Below are 17,369 nucleotides of genomic sequence, written 5' to 3' on the forward strand. Positions count from 1 at the left end.
TCCATGCACATTAGTCTTTCATCCCTCATTTCATACAGTTCTTTTGGATTACCGCTCCCCAGATGCATGACTCTACACTTCTTGGCATTGAATCCCAGCTGCCAAATTCTCAACTAGTCTTCAAGCTTTCTTAGATCACTTTTCATTCTCTCTACTCCTTCAGGTATGTCCACTCTTGCAAATCATAGTATCATCTGCAAATAGATAAACTTTACCTTCTGTCCCTTCCACAATGTTGCTCATGAAGATATTGGGGTAGATTTTAAAAGGTTGCGCGCATGTTCTAAAATCCGGGATCCACGCACACAAGAAGGTGCACAATTGTGCACCTTGCGAGTGCCGAGCCGCGCTGCCTTCCCCCATTCCCTTACCCCCCATCCCACTCCGCCTTCCCTTACCTCCCCCACCCTTTCCCCCCTCCCTTTTTTGTTTTCTTTTTGTTGTTTCCAAACTTACTTCAGCCCTGGGGCTGAAGTAAGTTGCACGTGCCAGCCGACAGCTGTCGTGCGATCCCAAGCACAGCAGCAAATGGCCGCTGTGCCTGGAGCCTCGGGCCCCGCCCCCACCCCAGACCGCCCATGCCCCGCCCCTTTTTGCAAGCCCCTGGACTTACACGCGTCCCAGGGCTTTACATGCGTCGTCGGGCCTTTTTAAAATAGGTCCAGCACCTGTAAGACCGGTTAAGCACATAAATCTTCGGGATTTATGTGTGTAACCTTTATAAAATTCCAGCCCATAGAGCACATCCAGTCTCAAAACCGATCCCTGTGGCACTCCACTTAACACTGCTCTCTCTTCAGAGTAGGTTCCATTTACCATTACATGCCATCTCCTGTCAGTCAACCAGTTTGCAATCCATACCACTACCTTGGCAACAATTCCCATGCTTCTCATTTTGTTCATTAATCTCCTATGCAGGACCACATCAAAAGCTTTACTGAAATCCAAGTAAATCACATCTAGTGCTCTTCCTTGATCCAATTCTCTAGTCACCGAATCAAAAAAGTCAATCAGATTTGTCTGACAGGACCTTCCCCTTTAGAATCTATGCTGTGTCCATCCTACCGGATTGTAGATAGTTCATTATCGTTTCCTTCAGCATTGTCTCCATTAATTTTCCCACCACCAGGATGAGGCTAACTGGACTGTAGTTTCCAACCTCCTCTCTGCTCCCACTCTTGTGAAGTGGGACAACTACCGCTCTTCTCCAATCTCATGGCACCACTCCCATTTCCAGGGATCTATTGAAAATGTCTTTCAGAGGACCGGCCACATCTCTAAGCTCCCTCAGTATCCTGGGATGTACCTCATCCGGCCCCATAACCTTGTCCACTTTCATGTTTCCTCTTCTCATACATTCTCTTCTGTAAATGGAGTTTCGTCTACTCCATCCCCATCTATGCTCTTGTCAACCAGCAACAGTCCTTTTTCCAGGGTCGTCTTTAATATGATTTTATTATGTATGTTTTATCTATTACTTAGCAAACCACGGTTACCCACAATTTTTTTTTTTAGTTGGACCCTTAGGTAAATATGTGATAGTTATATAAGAAGTACCTTAAAGTCCGAAAATCTCATATTATGGACTCAACGAACCAATGTAGTTTGACCCTCATAATAGGCTTCATTGTATAGTCTTGAAAACAACTTTAGAACTCCGCCTTACATTTAATCATCAGTCAATCACTGTTCAATTTTTTAAGATTTTTCATTTCCCATTAATTGTGCAATTAGACCGTGATCCATATAAATTCACATATGCTGTATATATAACAATAATCACTTGTAACGAAACTGGAAAATTCTTCAAATAACTTCACCACATCACTTATCTTAAGAACTTAAATTTGCTCCTGCGCTGATATAGAAGCCTTTGGCTACACAGAAGCTGCCATCTGCTACGAGGAAGCTCTGCCCAACACGGGACCGTGTTTCGGATTTTTACAATCCTTTCTCAAGGGCTTAAATCATATTGCTGTAGTCAGTATTCAAACATGACGCGGTTGCGTTCCATTTCCGGTATCCATGAACAGATTGGAAATAGTGGAACAAATCTATTACATAAATAAATAAAGTTTTAAGGACTGCTGAGCAGAGATGGGTTCCACCTGTTGAAGAAGTGGCACAGCACCTCTCACACAGACTGGCAAACCTACTAGGAATGCTTTAAACTAGGATCATTGGGGATGGGTGAACAAAATCCTAAAGTAAAACATGAAATACTTGTTTAAAAATAGGAAAAAAGGGCAACTTCTTGTAAGCTATGTATCTAAATGCACATAGTATGAGAAGTAAAGTCCTGGATCCAGAGGCAGTCATGGAAGAAACTGACTTGGATGTAGTGCTGTCACTGAGACATGATTACATGGAAAACCATAACTGAGATATAGTTACACTGGGCTACAATCTATTCAGGAAGGATAGGGTAAGAAGGAAGGGAGGAGACATGGCACTATATATATATAAAAAATATTAAAGCAAAAGAATGGCAGGGCTTATAAGGTAAGGAGGAGGCATTGTGGGTTAATCTGGAAAGAGGGAATAAAATGTTTTCATATTGGTGTAATATACAGACTTTCATCTCAGACAGAAAAAATGGATAATGGATGATATTCACAAAATTGGTATGAAAAGGGAGATGCTAGGGAATATCAATCTGTTGGATGTTGATTGGGATATTCCAGCTGTGGTGTCCTCTAGAAGCAGAGAGATCTTGCAGGGAGAATTGTTCTGGCAACTGGTAGTGGAACTGGTTAATAAACTACAAGAGATCACAATATCTGGAAAAACTAAGAAAAGCTAGGAAAGTAGTCAGGAATGCAACGATTCAATGGAAGAAAAAAAATAACACAGCTCGACATCTCCGCGGCATTTGATACCGTGAATCACGCAATCGTTATCAACCGCCTCTTGGACATCGGCATTTCAGGAACCGCCCTTAGTTGGTTCAAGTCCTTCCTCAGTAACAGAAACTACAAGGTTAGAATAGGCAACAAAGAATCCCACCCCATCAGTTCTACGCTTGGAGTCCCTCAAGGATCATCCCTCTCCCCTACTCTCTTCAACATTTATCTCCTACCCCTCTGCCAACTCCTCGCTAATCTAAAGTTAACCCATTTCATCTACGCTGATGACATACAGATCCTCATCCCTATTACAGAATCCATCTCCAAAACCCTCACTTTCTGGAACAGCTGCCTACACTCCATCAACCTCCTCCTCTCCAGCCTCAATCTAGTCCTCAACACGGCCAAAACCAAGCTCCTTCTCATCTCGCTGGACGACAACAACCCCTCTCTCATCAACTTCCCCACCTCCTCTACAATCTCAATGGCCCAAGTGAGAGACCTGGGCGTTATATTGGACAACAGATTAAACTTTTAAAAATTCATCAACAATACAACTAATGAATGCTTCTATAAATTACAAGTTCTTAAAAAGCTTAGAACACTCCTCCACCTAAACGTCTTCCGCACGGTTCTCCAAGCTACCTTTTTCTCAAAAATCGACAACTGCAACTCCCTCCTACTAGGCCTCCCCGCTACCACCACTAGACCATTACAGATGCTCCAGAATGCTGCTGCAAGGATACTAACCAACTCTAACCGAGGAGACCATATCACACCCATCCTAAGGAATCTACACTGGCTTCCCATTAATTTCAGAATCCTTCACAAAGCCCTCACCATTATACACAAGACCATCCATAATCAGTCCTCCCTGGAACTAGATATCCCTCTTCGTCTACACACTTCCACCAGACCGATCAGAGCAGCGTACAAAGATACCCTTCACGCTCCACCCACCAAGTCCTCTCACCACGCATCCATAAGGAACCGTGCTTTCTCCACAGCTGGACCTTCGCAATGGAATGCTCTACCCCCAGATCTATGCCAAGAACAATGCCCGCTGACCTTCAAGAAAAAACTTAAGACTTGGCTTTTTAAGCAAGCGTTTCCTTAAAAAGACTGAAGAATTCTCCCTGACTTGCGTTACTGCTCAGCCTTAATACTCTGCCGTTCCACCTTCCCGCACCCCACCAATCCCCCCCCCCCCCCCCCCCCCCCCCACAACCCTCCTGTCAACACTCTTCCCTTCATCCCTCCATCTAACTCCCCTTAGTTCATCCCTTTAGGTCCCCTATGTTCCTCTTTCACAGTGTACCCCTTCCCATCCAGGGTACTCCCTCCCTCCCTCCCTCCCCCCTCCCCCCTATCAGGTTTCCTTTCACCCCTTTCTTATGATACCACAGCCTTTGATACTTAAGATATAAGTTAAATTGTTTTTATTGTTATATTGTTTTTATCCCTTGGTCCTATGTAGCTCGTTCCCGCTATTTCCCCTGTTACTCCCTTCTATTTCCCACCCTAGGTTTCTGCTCAAAATTGTTATGCTCTAAATGGTTCTGCCAAAAATGTTAATACTCTGTTATCGACCAAGTTTTCACCCCCTGTTCGATGTACTTCACCTATGTTTAATGTAAACCGATGTAATATGACTTGTCATGAACATCAGTATAAAAAAAGAACAAATAAAATAAAATAAGTGCAAAAGTGGTGTTCTGCCTTTACAGTATATTTGAAAATCTGTATATATGTTTCCTTGTTATACTGTTACTTTATATCATCTTATTGATATTGACCAACTTGTGTCCTCTTCTTGTTGTAGAGCTCTCTCTCCTGATTGGTTGTTTTTTTAATAATTCTGAGCTCCTTACTGGATCTTTTCCTGTTTTGCTTTGTTTCTCTGTTTGCTTTGTCTAGCCTGCTTTCATTTTCCCTTACCGCTAGGACAAATTTGCCTCCTGTGATTTCCTTCAATTGGAACTGGGTTCTTTGCAGGCTAGCAGCTCCTCTTGACTCCTGTTTCAAGCTACACAGAAGCATTGCTTTTCACCATTCACATTCTACAGCTTCTATGCCAGCTCCAGTTGCCTACTTTGGACTACTGAGATTCCAGACAGAATTTATCACAGCTGTGACAGTCTCTCCTTTCTGTGCAGCTACTCTTGATGCCTTCTCTTTCTGTGTGTGTTTGAACTGTTCATCATTCAGATAGTTGTTGTTTGGTATTCAAGGGCTGAGTTTTCTCTGGTGTTTGAAACTAGGAATAAGGTTTAACTGACTACACAGGCATTCAAGCTTTGAATCAAAAGCTAAGGGCAATACAAGTGGCATTGTAATACTCAAAGGTGAAAAGAAGAACTATGTAGAGGCTGATGAAGAAAAAGTGAAATTGTTTAACAAATATTTCTGTTTCGTGTTCACTGTGGAAAGGCCAAGAACAGGACCATATAAAACACACATAAATAAGATAGAAGTAAGGTAAACCTTAATCAATTTTCAGAAAAGTGTGTTTGCGAGGAGCTAATTAAACTTAAAGTAGATAAGGCAATTGGGCCAGATGGGATACATCCAAGGGTACTAGAGAGGTTCTGGCAGCTATGCTGATTGACCTTTTCAATGCTTCTTTAGAGTCAAGAGTAGTTCTGGAGAACTGGAAATGGGCAGATGTGTTTCCTATTCATAAAAGTGTCAGTAAGATAGATGGAGGCTGGGAACTACAGACTGGTTACTCTGACCTCTGTGGTAAGCAAATTAATGGAATTGCTGCTTTAAAAAAAAAAGGAGGGTAGTACAATTTATGGAATTCAATGGTTTGCAAGATCCAAGGCAACATTGTTTTACCAGAGCTATATCTTGTCAGACGAATGCAAAGAACAGCCTCCCAGTGGAGATGGTGGAGAGAAAAACAGTATCTAAATTCAAGAATGCATGGGATAAATACAGGTAATCTCTGAGGAAGTGATGGGAATTGTAAAGCTAAGTTAGTTGGGTGGATGGGCAGACTAGATAGGCCATATGGTCTTTTTCTGCTGTCATGTTTCTATGTTTAACTTCTCACCTCTCTCTTTTCACTTCTCAACTAATAGCTTTCCATCTCTGTCTCTTCCCACCCAATATCACCCCACCATAGCCCTTTCATTGCTCCTCTGTCCTCACTCCTTCCCCAGCCTCCTATTTCTCCCCTCTTTATTTCACCTACTCCCTATTACCTCATTTCCACCTAAGTACTCATTTCCTCTCCAGCCCTCATCTACTTTGCTCTGCCTCTCAGCATCTCACCAGCCCCAGTTCTGACTGTTGTTCGGCCTCTCCCCAGGCTCTAGTCCCTTTCTTCTGTCTTATTCTTCCCATTTCCACGCTTTTAACTCCTTTTCAGCCCATCCAGCTTTTTCCTCTCCTCTCATTCCCACCTTCCCCACACCCTCTTTCATCACTGCCTCTCATCCCTTCCCCAGTTCTCCAGATCCTCTATATCATGTCTCAACTCTTCCTACCTTTCAGCCCCTATTTCACCCCTGCTCATACCGTCCTGTCCTCACACGTACAGCCTATAGGCACATCCAGCAGTTGTGGTATAGTTGGAACACAAGTAGGAATGCACATGTATTCACTGTGTCTGTGGGTACCACTGCCTTCTCTCTCCATTATTTCTTTTAAAAATTAGAAGTGTAATGTGGGGAGGGGGTGGGGTAAGGGAGCAGCCACCAGTGAAGATACTGAGCAAATGTGCACTCTCTAGTGCCATCCTCATGCTGCCACAAGTGCTCTTCAGAGACCAGGAGAAGATGAGGAATGGTTGGGCTTCAGGCTGCTGGAGACTGTGGAAATGCAGCCCCACTATAGAGGGAAAGTCAGATGCCAGTTCAGGAAGCGAAGCAAACCTGGAGTCTCCTGGAATATACTGGAGACTTAAACTGACTCTTACACCTCAAGTTTCCACTCTTCCTCACCCAGTCCCGAAGTCTTCGTTCTCCATTCCCCCAACCCAATCTACCAATCCCTTCTTTCCACCACTCAATCCATCAGTCCCAGGCTCTCCTCCCATCCAATTGCTCAGTTCTTATTCTCACTTTCACCCATTCCCCAAATTCCCATTCTCCTTCCCCCTCCCCCAGAATCCTCATGTAGCATATTTGACCCAATCCCTCTATCCCCATTCAGTCCCCTATCCAAACCCCTAATCAATATTCTCTCCCTTTCCTTCCTCCCCTCCCCCTCATAGACCAGCCCCAACTGGGAGAAAGGCACAGTCGGGCAGCCGAGTACTTCTTTAACACTCTCTTCCTGCCACCAGCACTTCTTCCTCCTGCACAGTTCACAACTTCAGATCAGTTGTTTGAACCACATAGAGTGCCATAGATTTCTAATAGCATTGTGTGGTTCAAACACGATCTGAGACTTTGAACCATATGAAAGGGAAAGATCCTGGTGCCAGGAAGAGTGAGTTAGAGATGCATTGGCTTTGATCTTCTTCCAGACAGGTTGAGTCAAGCTAGGTTGAGCCAGGCTGTGGGGGATAGGGATGAGAGAGAGACAGAACTGCTGGTACTGAATAGGGTCAAAAGGGAAGTGACAGCACTAGTAGTTGGAGTTGGGCACAGGCAGACATAATACTACTTACCAGATTTTATAAAACCAGTTTTGAATATATGTCAGCAGCTGACCTGGCCAGATAAAAACTGACCAGAATGGCAACCATAATGAATATACAATTTGATTGGCTGATTGCACATTTTACTTTATTCCCCTGATAATCAGAAATCAGAATAAGAGTAATTAGTTCTTTGGTACTCAAATGATTTTAATCTTGGGGAAAATCTCTGTTTTCTGATATACAGGATGGATTCCACTGCCATACAACATATCTTAAAGCTCACCTTTATGAATCTGGCTTCACAAACGGATGTATCATCAGGAGAATCACACTTTTCATTCTCACTAGCAATATTAATTCCAGTTGAACAGTGGAGTTCCTCCAGCTGATTACTGCAGCATTGTTCTTGGGCAATTCTGTGAATTGAAATGACATACAGATAAGCATCCTTAGGCATATGCATTTACATGTGAAAAGTGATGGCATGCATCGAATGCTGTTTCACTAAATTTCAAATTGAAATATTTACATGCAGTGAGACCTTCATGTACCCCATATTCTTCTTGACAGTATTCTTGATAGTATCCTTCAATTGACTCTGTACCATTGTTCATTATGGAAGTAATTTGCAAAGACTTATGCGGGGTTTATGCACGTGAAATCAGCATATATGCACATAAGTAGCCTTTGTGCATTGTAAGTGAATTTTCATTAAGGTGGAAGTACATATATACATATTTGCAATGCCACACATACATGTCTCCCTGTAGAAGCCAAGCAGTTCGAGGGTGTTCATGGATGGAATTTGGAAGTATGTGCATATTAACTCTTTATGAATGGAATACGTGCATACATCATCAAACATGCGTGCACGCTTTTGCACCTGCTGTTTAACCCGTGGAATTTAAACCTCACTGTACTTTGGGACCTGGTGCTTTGAGTGGTGGTTAGTGACGGAGACTGGAGATTGTTCTCAAGTCACTACCTTGACTCCCTATTTGTTTTCTCATAGAGTGCAAGCTCCTCTTACACACCTACAAGAGCCTTTGCTCTGCAGCTCCTCACTACCCTCTCCTCTCTTATCTCTCCCTATACCTATCCTCGTGAAATCCACTCATTAGGCAAGTCACGCCTATATATGCCCTTCTTTACTGCCAACTCATGACTCTGTGCTTTCCACCTGGCTGCACCGTATGCTTGGAATGGTCTTCCTGAGTTGGTACATCCTGCTGCCTCATGCCTATCCAAACCCAGTCTAAAAACTCACCATCTTGAGGCTGCTTTTAAAACCTTAACTACTGAGTATCTCATTACAGCCTTGTTGATTTTAACCATTTTTTAGACAAATAAAATTCCCAAAGTCTCTTTTGCCCTGTATGTTTGTCTTGATTACATTATGAGCTCTATTGAGCAGGGACTGTCTGTTATGTTTTTGTATAGCATATGTCAAGTAGCGCTATAGAAGTGATTAGTAGTAGAGTAGAAGCTAGTAGCAGCAATGGTGGGAGTTGCTTTGGTTTGAATAATTGTGCTCGTTTCTAATTATTTGTATGGGTGCAATTTTTGTGCTTTTTCTATAATTTCTTGCTTGTTAGTCAGCTTGTCTGTCTGCCATTCATTGAGCCTGAGGGTATATCTGCTTTCTTTGTTTGGATGTCCGAGTGCCTCGGGATGTGTGTGCCTACATTTGGAGAGAGCATGTTACTGCAGTTTATGAGGGTGTGTGATTGCTATAAGGGTGGTGGGTAAGGGTGTATGGATGGTGGGTTAAAGTGCTGCAATAAGTGCTATAAATGTGTGGATTTTATAAAATCTGCATCACTAAAAGGGAGGAACATCAGGGGAGGAGGAAGTAACCCAGGGAGAGAATAAATAGGCCCAGGACCCAGTTTTTGCACTTGTCTGCGAAGCAAGTGTTTGCAGGTTCATGTTTAATAATGAAACTATTTTATAGCTCTGTCAGTTGGAGGGGGTCTGTGGCCTTCTACACATGGAGGTCGCGCATTACCAGTCCACCTCAAAGGCACTACAGCCCTGGCACTTTTTGCCACCAGCAGCTTCCAGATCCTTTTCAGGTTTTTGGCCTCTGTTGGAAACAGGATGCTGGGCTTGATGGACCCTTGGTCTGTCCCAGCATGGCAATTTCTTATGTTCTTTCTTAGGATCACAACTGGGATAAGCCACCTTGCTCTGTATTTTTGTGCTTTGCTCAGGAAAACAAATTATTATATTTCTTTTCCTATAATACACAGCTCTATGGCACCATGAGTGATCTCAGAGTAACCAAACTACAGATTCAGGCTGGACACTGGTAGAAATCTTTGCATAAACTTTTATTAATGACAAAAATAAACCAAAAAGAAGTTCAGCAACAAACAAGTTCCGTAGTGTGTTCTCTCTAGGCTTCCTTCTCTCCCATGGGCCTTCTGTTCCCTCCTGGCCTGGCTAGATTATACCCCTTCCCTTGGGCCTCCATCCAAACCAGAATTTCCTGACACTTAAGGTAGATTGGGCCAGAGCTCTGGATCTGGTTCCTTTTAATATGACACCATTTTAGCACTTGAAAATTCCTATGACCCCAAAAAACTATCAAATTAATAGTCATCAGTATTAGGGGTGCAGTCCCTCTTTAACGATCACTTCACTCTCATACTCCCCACATTCCAGCTGATCCCTCTTTCAATTTCCACCAGTCTTTTCTCTCAAAATGTAACCCTCCTCAACCTTTACTAGTGGACCTCCTCTCAATATCATCTCTTCCAATGAAACCCCCCCACCTCAACCTCCATCCCTCCAGCTGATCCCCTCTTAAATCATCCAGTTCCTCTCACCTCTCTAGCCCATCCCCTCTAACCCTTTTCGCATCTCCCCAGTTCATCTTCTCACCCCAAGCCCTTTGTCATTCCCTCCCTCTGACCTCATCCCCTCTCCTCTCCAACCCTTCTTTCACACTCCCCAACTGAGCTTTCAACCCTAGCTCCTTTCTTACATCCCCAGTCAAACTTCTGTCATTCTCCCTGTCTCCCCCTCTATAGCCAATCTCTATCCACTTGAGCCAACCCTTAAACCCTTCCTACATCTGCTCCCTTCAGCCACTCCTCCAAACATCCCCCTGGCTAGGGTGAATGGCAAGATTTTCCTTTGGGCCCCAGGCCAAAGATGAATGACAACTGATATGAAGAGAGGGCAGGCTGACGACAGGGCCAAGATTTTTCTCTTGGGTAGGACCAGTGGCAATCCCTACCAGTCCATGCACACTCTGCCCTCCCTCCCTCCCTCCCCTCATAGTTGGTCACAAGCCTGGCAATAATCTACAAGCAGCAGCAACAGCATTAGTGGTCTAGTGCAAGTTTACAGGTCCTGCAGTGGCCCTGATATTTACTCAAGCAGAACTTCCTGTGTGGGAGGGCAGGGCATTGCCGTATCACTTTTGCATTCTATTTTTTTTTTCACTTATTAAAATACTGGATCACCTCTACAGACAGCGGGGATGGGTGGGGGTCTCACCAAACCCCCGAGAGGGAGTCTCTGACACAACCGAGAGGGATGCTTTAGGGCCACTACTGGCTCTTTAAGAAGATCACAGGGAAGCTGCCGTGATATTTTACCGTAGTGGGGAAAAATACTATGGGAACGCCCGCCCCCACTCTCCCCCTATGCGAAAATACCATAGGTAAAATAAATCACACCCAAAGTTCATAACAGAGGCAATGATGGGTGAAGTGATTTGTCCTGGGTCACAAGGAGTGTCAGTGGGATTTGAATCCTGGCTTGCTGCTCTAACCATCAGGCGACTGTGCTATACACTATCAGTGTAGTCATCACAGACTTGTGAGCAGAGCTTCCAACTTACAAATACATTTATAAAAAATAGAACACTCATGTATTTATGTTTAACGTTTGTAAAAATGTTCAGTCACATTTGGACCAGTGAAGCATATTTTCAAATCTTTCTCTCTGCGGATCCCAAATATCTTTTAAAAAAAAAAAAAAGGAAGTTGAAAAGGGCAGAGCAAACTAGTCTATTGTGAAATCTGTCAGATGTTAGTTAAAAAGATTTAAAGGTTTACTTGTTCTACTGATTTATAGACAGGGCTTCCAGTAAATAACCTCTCCTGACTGTTCATCTAAATGGCTTTATCTTCAGACATCTTTCATCTTTTATTATCCTCTCCAGAGGGTGTACTTTTAATCAGCATGGATTTCCTAGTCTCCTCTGGTGAGAAGCTCTGGATTTCTTTTTATTGTTTTCAATAAATTGTTACTGCTTAGCCTTAGGAAACTCCTTTCATTTAGTTCCAAAATGCTTTTTAAACCAGAAGAAGCCATCAATGTTTTACCTTTCTGGCTTGCTCCCCAGCATGATTTCCTATGCACAGGTCTCCTGTTAAATGGCTATTCAAAAAAGGTTTGCAAAACAAAGCCTGCACTATATAGACTACGATGAGGCTATCATATTTTGTTTTTAAGTTAACAGTAAGGAAAGAAGCAGTTATAACACTAAAAATAATGTTGTAGTAAAAATAAAACAGTGGAGTCAATATTTAAAGCTGTTTGTCTGGCTAAGTTTGGACTTAATCACAAAAACCACAGGATTTAAAAATCACACTGGTATGACCACCCCAGATGTAGCCGGATAAGTTGTTAGCCAGCTCTCATTTATTAAATCATCCCTAAAGCAGAACTATTTTGTCTTCCAGAATGTTCAACAATCCTGGTTTCCTGTTTTTCCCTATCTTTGTTTGGTCTACAATTCTTTTGACTCTTCAAGTATTTCCTAAACTGGGATCTCAGTCCTAGCTGTCAATTCATGTGTGCAAGGGATTGCATTTGAGCCAATATAAATCACACACAAGGAAAAAATAGACAGTACTGGATTGCAAAACACATTCTTTCCACATCACAACTATCAGCCTAACACTTCTACAATTTCAAAAGCCTAGAACAATTTCTGATTTATTACACTGTGAAGTCCCTTTCAACAGGAAAGCAAAACCAAAAATTTGGCCAGAACAGTGGCTAGTAGTTATTAGTATGACAACTGGCAGCTTTTTTGCTATTTTCTCTACAGTTATCCCATATTACTACAAAAAAAAAAAGCTTTCCAAATAATTTGGCATGCTGCCATGATTACTTTTTCTTCATATTTATTTTGAAGAAGATGTTTCTCTGGTGGAAATGATGTTTACATATTCCTGCAGATAACTTTGTCCTTAGCATCCATGCTATACTACTGTGAAAAGCATAATAACAAAAACAAACAAGATAAATAAACCATAGTATTTATTTTATTTTCAAAATTTTCTATACCACCAACTCCAAACAATCTAGCAGTTTACAGCAAAAATATACACAACAAAATTCAAATCACAAACAAAAATACAATTTTAAAAAACAAAATCACAAACAAAGCCTCCTTTCCTGCTACTAATGTTAGCCATCTTACCTTATCTCTCTTCCTTTTATAATTCCTCTTCAAATCCCTGCCCAAATAACCACGTTTTTAATAATCTTCTAAATTTATTGGTGATTAAAGTGACACAACTGCTCTGGCATGGAGTTCCACAACACTGAACCTGCTATAGAGAACGAACCGGGAATAAATGAAAACAAAAACAAGCATTATGGTGGTTCAAACCACAATGTTTGAAATCATTGTGTAATATTATTTGGAGACAGTATACAAAATCAGAGAATGGTCAATAGGGTTGTTTCCATATTTAATTTAATTATAATTTAAGTTTGGATTTCTATTTTGCCTTTCATAACTGAACAGTCGCTTCAAAACGGATTACAAATGACTAGGGAAGGGAAGGTACATTGCAGATTTCATAGGGAATTGAAGAACATTTTCTCAATTGGTAACAGAGATGATAAATACCTAGACTGAGATTACAGAACAGTTCACAGTAAGAGTTGATGCAAGGCAACAGCCTTGCTGGAAGGTGGCTGCTCATGATCCTAAGTAGTACATAAGATGGGTAAAAGGCTTTTGAAAATTTCATGATTGTCTTTTGAGGAAGGCCCATATTGTCATGGGGAGCAAGCAGGATGGGGATCCCCCGCAGGAGTAGGGCCAGAGTCTAAAGCAAGGCCAGACAAGATCTTCCGCTTGGACCAGCCACCTCCCCCACAGGTTGGGGCCTTGGGTTCCTGTGGCCAGCAGGACTTAGGCTGTATTGGAGAAAGCTAGATCTAGGAGCAGGGGTTGGATCCAGCAGCACAGGCTGCTACTGAAGATATAAGTTGGAACTGGAGACAGGCGCAAGGCCTGGGACTGGAGACAAGGGGGAAAGCCTGGGACTGGAGACAAGGGCAAGATCAGACTACTGACAGAATTTGTAGCCTGGAATGAAGAGATGCGTTAAGATGGGCCCTTCAGTTATGGCAAGCCAGGTTTCATTATAAAGATGAAATCAAATGAATTGTCAATAAATAGGTCATAGACAATTACAGCTTTGTTTACCACCAATCTTGCATTGAAGCAATTTCAGTTAAGGGAAACCTTTCTTGCAGGTAAGTCTCTATTCATTGCCATTTGGACTGGAATAAGCATAGTCTGTAGATGTTGGGTTTTGGATGTCTCCATAATGTAATTTCTGGCAACAATGTGTCTCTCCTAGAAGGGATGACAGATTGATGGTACCTATACAGAGGTTATGTGGGATATGGGTGTCTGGACCTAGTGCTATTATAGTGTCTGGGTTTTCTGAATAACTGCTATGTATTGAAATTACTTTGATTGACATGGGGATCGAGGTGGAGTAAGGTGGTTTGGCATCAAATGTGGTGGCCATATTTATGATTATGTCATATGGAAGTGCTGACAGCTGGAAAAAAGTGCTTAAATCCTGAGAAAACAAATTCTTTGAGGAGTTATATTGTGTGCCAGTTTTAAGGTTAGTTATTTGTTAACCAGTATTAGAATTATCCGTGTAGTGGGAAAATAAACTTTGATTAATTCTGAGAATTAGTAAAAGTTAGTATTTTTTTTTAAGTGCAAGAATTGTGAGTTTGCAAAGATCACTTGATCTGAGAAAGTAAGAGTACCGGTTCCTGGGCAACCAGGCACTGGTTTGATTTCTACCTCCTCACCCTGTGTCACTTTTTTTTTTTTAAATATATATGGATTATTCTCCTAGGACAAGCAAGATGGTAGTCTTCACACATGGGTGACATCATCGCATGAAGCCCGGTATGGAACTTTGATCTCAAAGATTCTAGAACCCTCGAACATGCCCTACTGAGCATGTGCAGCTGTAGTCATCACCCTGCCCCCTAGGCAGAGTCCCTCAGTCTCTTTTTTCCCCGCAGAGTAGTGTGGTCACAGAAGCCATGCATTCAAGGTATTCAGCTTTGCTCTCTTCTCATAGTTCTTGTAAGTGATTTTTTCTAGAGCTGCAGCTGTTCTCTTTCCTTAAGGTAGTTTTATTCTTCTCTTTTTTCCTTTTCTTTCCAACTGTCAGCCAGAGACATGGTAGGTTTTCCCCTGTGCAGCCTGTCAGAGTCTGTTATTATTAAAAAAAAAAAAAAAAAAAAAAAGAAGATAAAGAAAAACTGCTTCCCAATGAATTCAACTGCCTCGTTAGCCCTTGGAACCATAGGGCCATACGAGGCAACCAATTTTCATAGAGTGTCAAGGGTAACCATATCCGGTTTAACACAATCTTTATTCACCAGGTCCCCCAACTGCCCTCCTAGATCTTCCTCCATAACTATACCCCCGGCCTCCTCATCTTGGGGCAATGCACCACCTCCAACGGGAAGTTGTCTGAGAAGTTGGACAGTGTCTCAAGAACATGAAAATTCACTGCAGGAAAACACCAATAAGATAACTGAACTACAGTAGGAGGTGAAGTCGACACAGGACATTTGCAATATGTTGGTCCAAGATAAACAAATTGTTAATAAGAAAGTGGAGACTTTGGAGAACAGATTGAGAAGACTAAATATAAGACTTCTGAATTTTCCCAAAATAGTAGAGGAACAGCCTCGATTAACATTCAGGAAATACATGCTAGAAGTCTTAAAAATACCAAGTAAAAGCCTACCATCTGTGAATAAGGCTTATTTTTTGTCATTTAATAGATCTAATGTGAGAGTTCCACCACAGCTTGATTTAAATAATCTAACAGAGTTCTTGGAATCTTCAGATGAAATATACGAGAGGGCGACTTTGCTAGTTTCTTTGGTAATAGAATCAGATGTGAGCTTGGTGATGAAGTTTTACTTTCAACATATGGGAGAAAGTTTTATGGGACAACATGTCCAAATTTTCCCAGATTTATCGAAAACAACACGAGAGGAGGAAAGCCTTCCTCTGTATGAGACAGGAATCTATTTGTTGGGGGCAAAGTTCCTTCTTAGATACTCATGCAAGTGTGTCGTTACCTATAATAAAGATGTATTTATATTTAATGCCCCAGAACAGCTTAGAGTGTTCCTAGACTCTAGGAGGAGGGTAATGCTAACGTCCTCCCCTATAGAGGATCAAGTAAACAATTTGATCTATTGATAAAGGTGGTAAATTTATAGCTTGCTATGCATAAGTTGATGTGGGAACTAAATTTCCTTTGAGACTCCTGATTTCATTCTCCCCCCCCTAAAGCACAGATTGTGGTCTAATAATTGATTTGTTTCTGGAATTTGTTGGAAATAATTCTGAATGTTATGTTTCTGTATTTCTGAGCAAACTTTTTCTTTGTTAATTATGTAAAACTGCATAAATAAAAAAAAAAGAAAAGAAAAAGAAAAAGGTGTCGAGGTGGCGGAGTAACAGCACCAACTAATGCCATTAATACTGCGATGCCATCGATGCCACAGTGCCTTCGGTGCCACGGTGCACTCGAAGCCACAATGCCCTCGTGTCTGCAATCCCATCAAGGTGCATATATGGCCACCCTCAGGGCTGTTGAGGTTGAAGAGGTAGTAGGCCCTCAATGCTGTCGAAGTGTGTAGCCTGAAGCTGTGGCCGCCCACTAGGTCGTCGCAATGCGTGACCTCTATGTCGGCGCAAGACGTGCCCTCAATGCCATCGCGATGCTGTGCTGCCCAGATACCATTGACGCCCTCGAGGCCATCGAGGTGCAGGGCCACCATGGAGACCCTCGGGCCACCGATGCCTCTAGTTCCTGCCTCAACTACATCAAGCACCAATGACTAGACGCGGGGTTTGCCATTGATCATCGGGGCTCTAGGAAGCCCCTGCGAGACCCTGCTGCCCTCAAGTGGCAGGGAATTTTTGGCCTTGAACAGATCAAGCGCAGGGGTCGCCATCTACTCGCGGCACCCTGGTACACTGGGGCATCTGAGCGCAGTAGTCCTGTGCCCTCAAGGTTCCTTGGTGGTGTCCTCTGCGAAGCACTGAGAAGCTCTGTGCTGTCCCTTCACGGGCTATGGCTTTTGAAGCCTTAGTATTTGCAAGACCATCAAGCTAGCTGAATTGATGCCCTCGAACAAATAAGTGAGCCGAGGGGAACAGTCAATGGTGCTGGTGGTCATGGGTTCCTTTGGGCATCGGTGATCTGTATATGAGCTTCAGGGCCCCTCCCTTCAGACACTCATAGCTTCCTTGGTACTACCAGTACATTGATACCTTCAGGCACCAAAGTCTTCATCAGGGCCACCGGGTGGTTGGTGTCCACGGGCTCCTATGGCACCAGGGATGGCGCTATATGCTATCGAACTTATTATGATTCGGTCAAGCACCATCGAAGCCCTGGGTGCAGAGTCGCTGGGTGCCCTTGTTGTGGCTTTGTGTTGGTGAGCGCAGAAGCACTATGGGTCCTATGGGCACTGTCACCTCTCTAGGCACCAGTGGCTGCGGTCAGAATCTGCAGGGCATAACCACAGAACCCCATGGGCACCATCGGTTGCAGGAACTTCACTACTGTCATTTCCTAAGGGAATCTAAGAAGAGCCATTCCCGA

General features: G+C 42.8%; 1 protein-coding gene across 1 annotated transcript in view; it reads right to left on the bottom strand.

The window, feature by feature from the left end:
* The window catches only part of FBLN1 (fibulin 1), a 326,336-nt gene that overhangs the window by 252,023 nt on the left and 56,944 nt on the right, over positions 1–17,369 (bottom strand). The window contains exon 4 of the mRNA XM_029597486.1: positions 7,724–7,856. Within this exon, the coding sequence (XP_029453346.1) occupies positions 7,724–7,856 (133 nt within the window). The remainder of the gene's footprint in view (positions 1–7,723; positions 7,857–17,369) is intronic.

The sequence above is a fragment of the Rhinatrema bivittatum genome, chromosome 4, assembly GCF_901001135.1.
Source record: "Rhinatrema bivittatum chromosome 4, aRhiBiv1.1, whole genome shotgun sequence".
NCBI classification, from domain to species: domain Eukaryota; kingdom Metazoa; phylum Chordata; class Amphibia; order Gymnophiona; family Rhinatrematidae; genus Rhinatrema; species Rhinatrema bivittatum.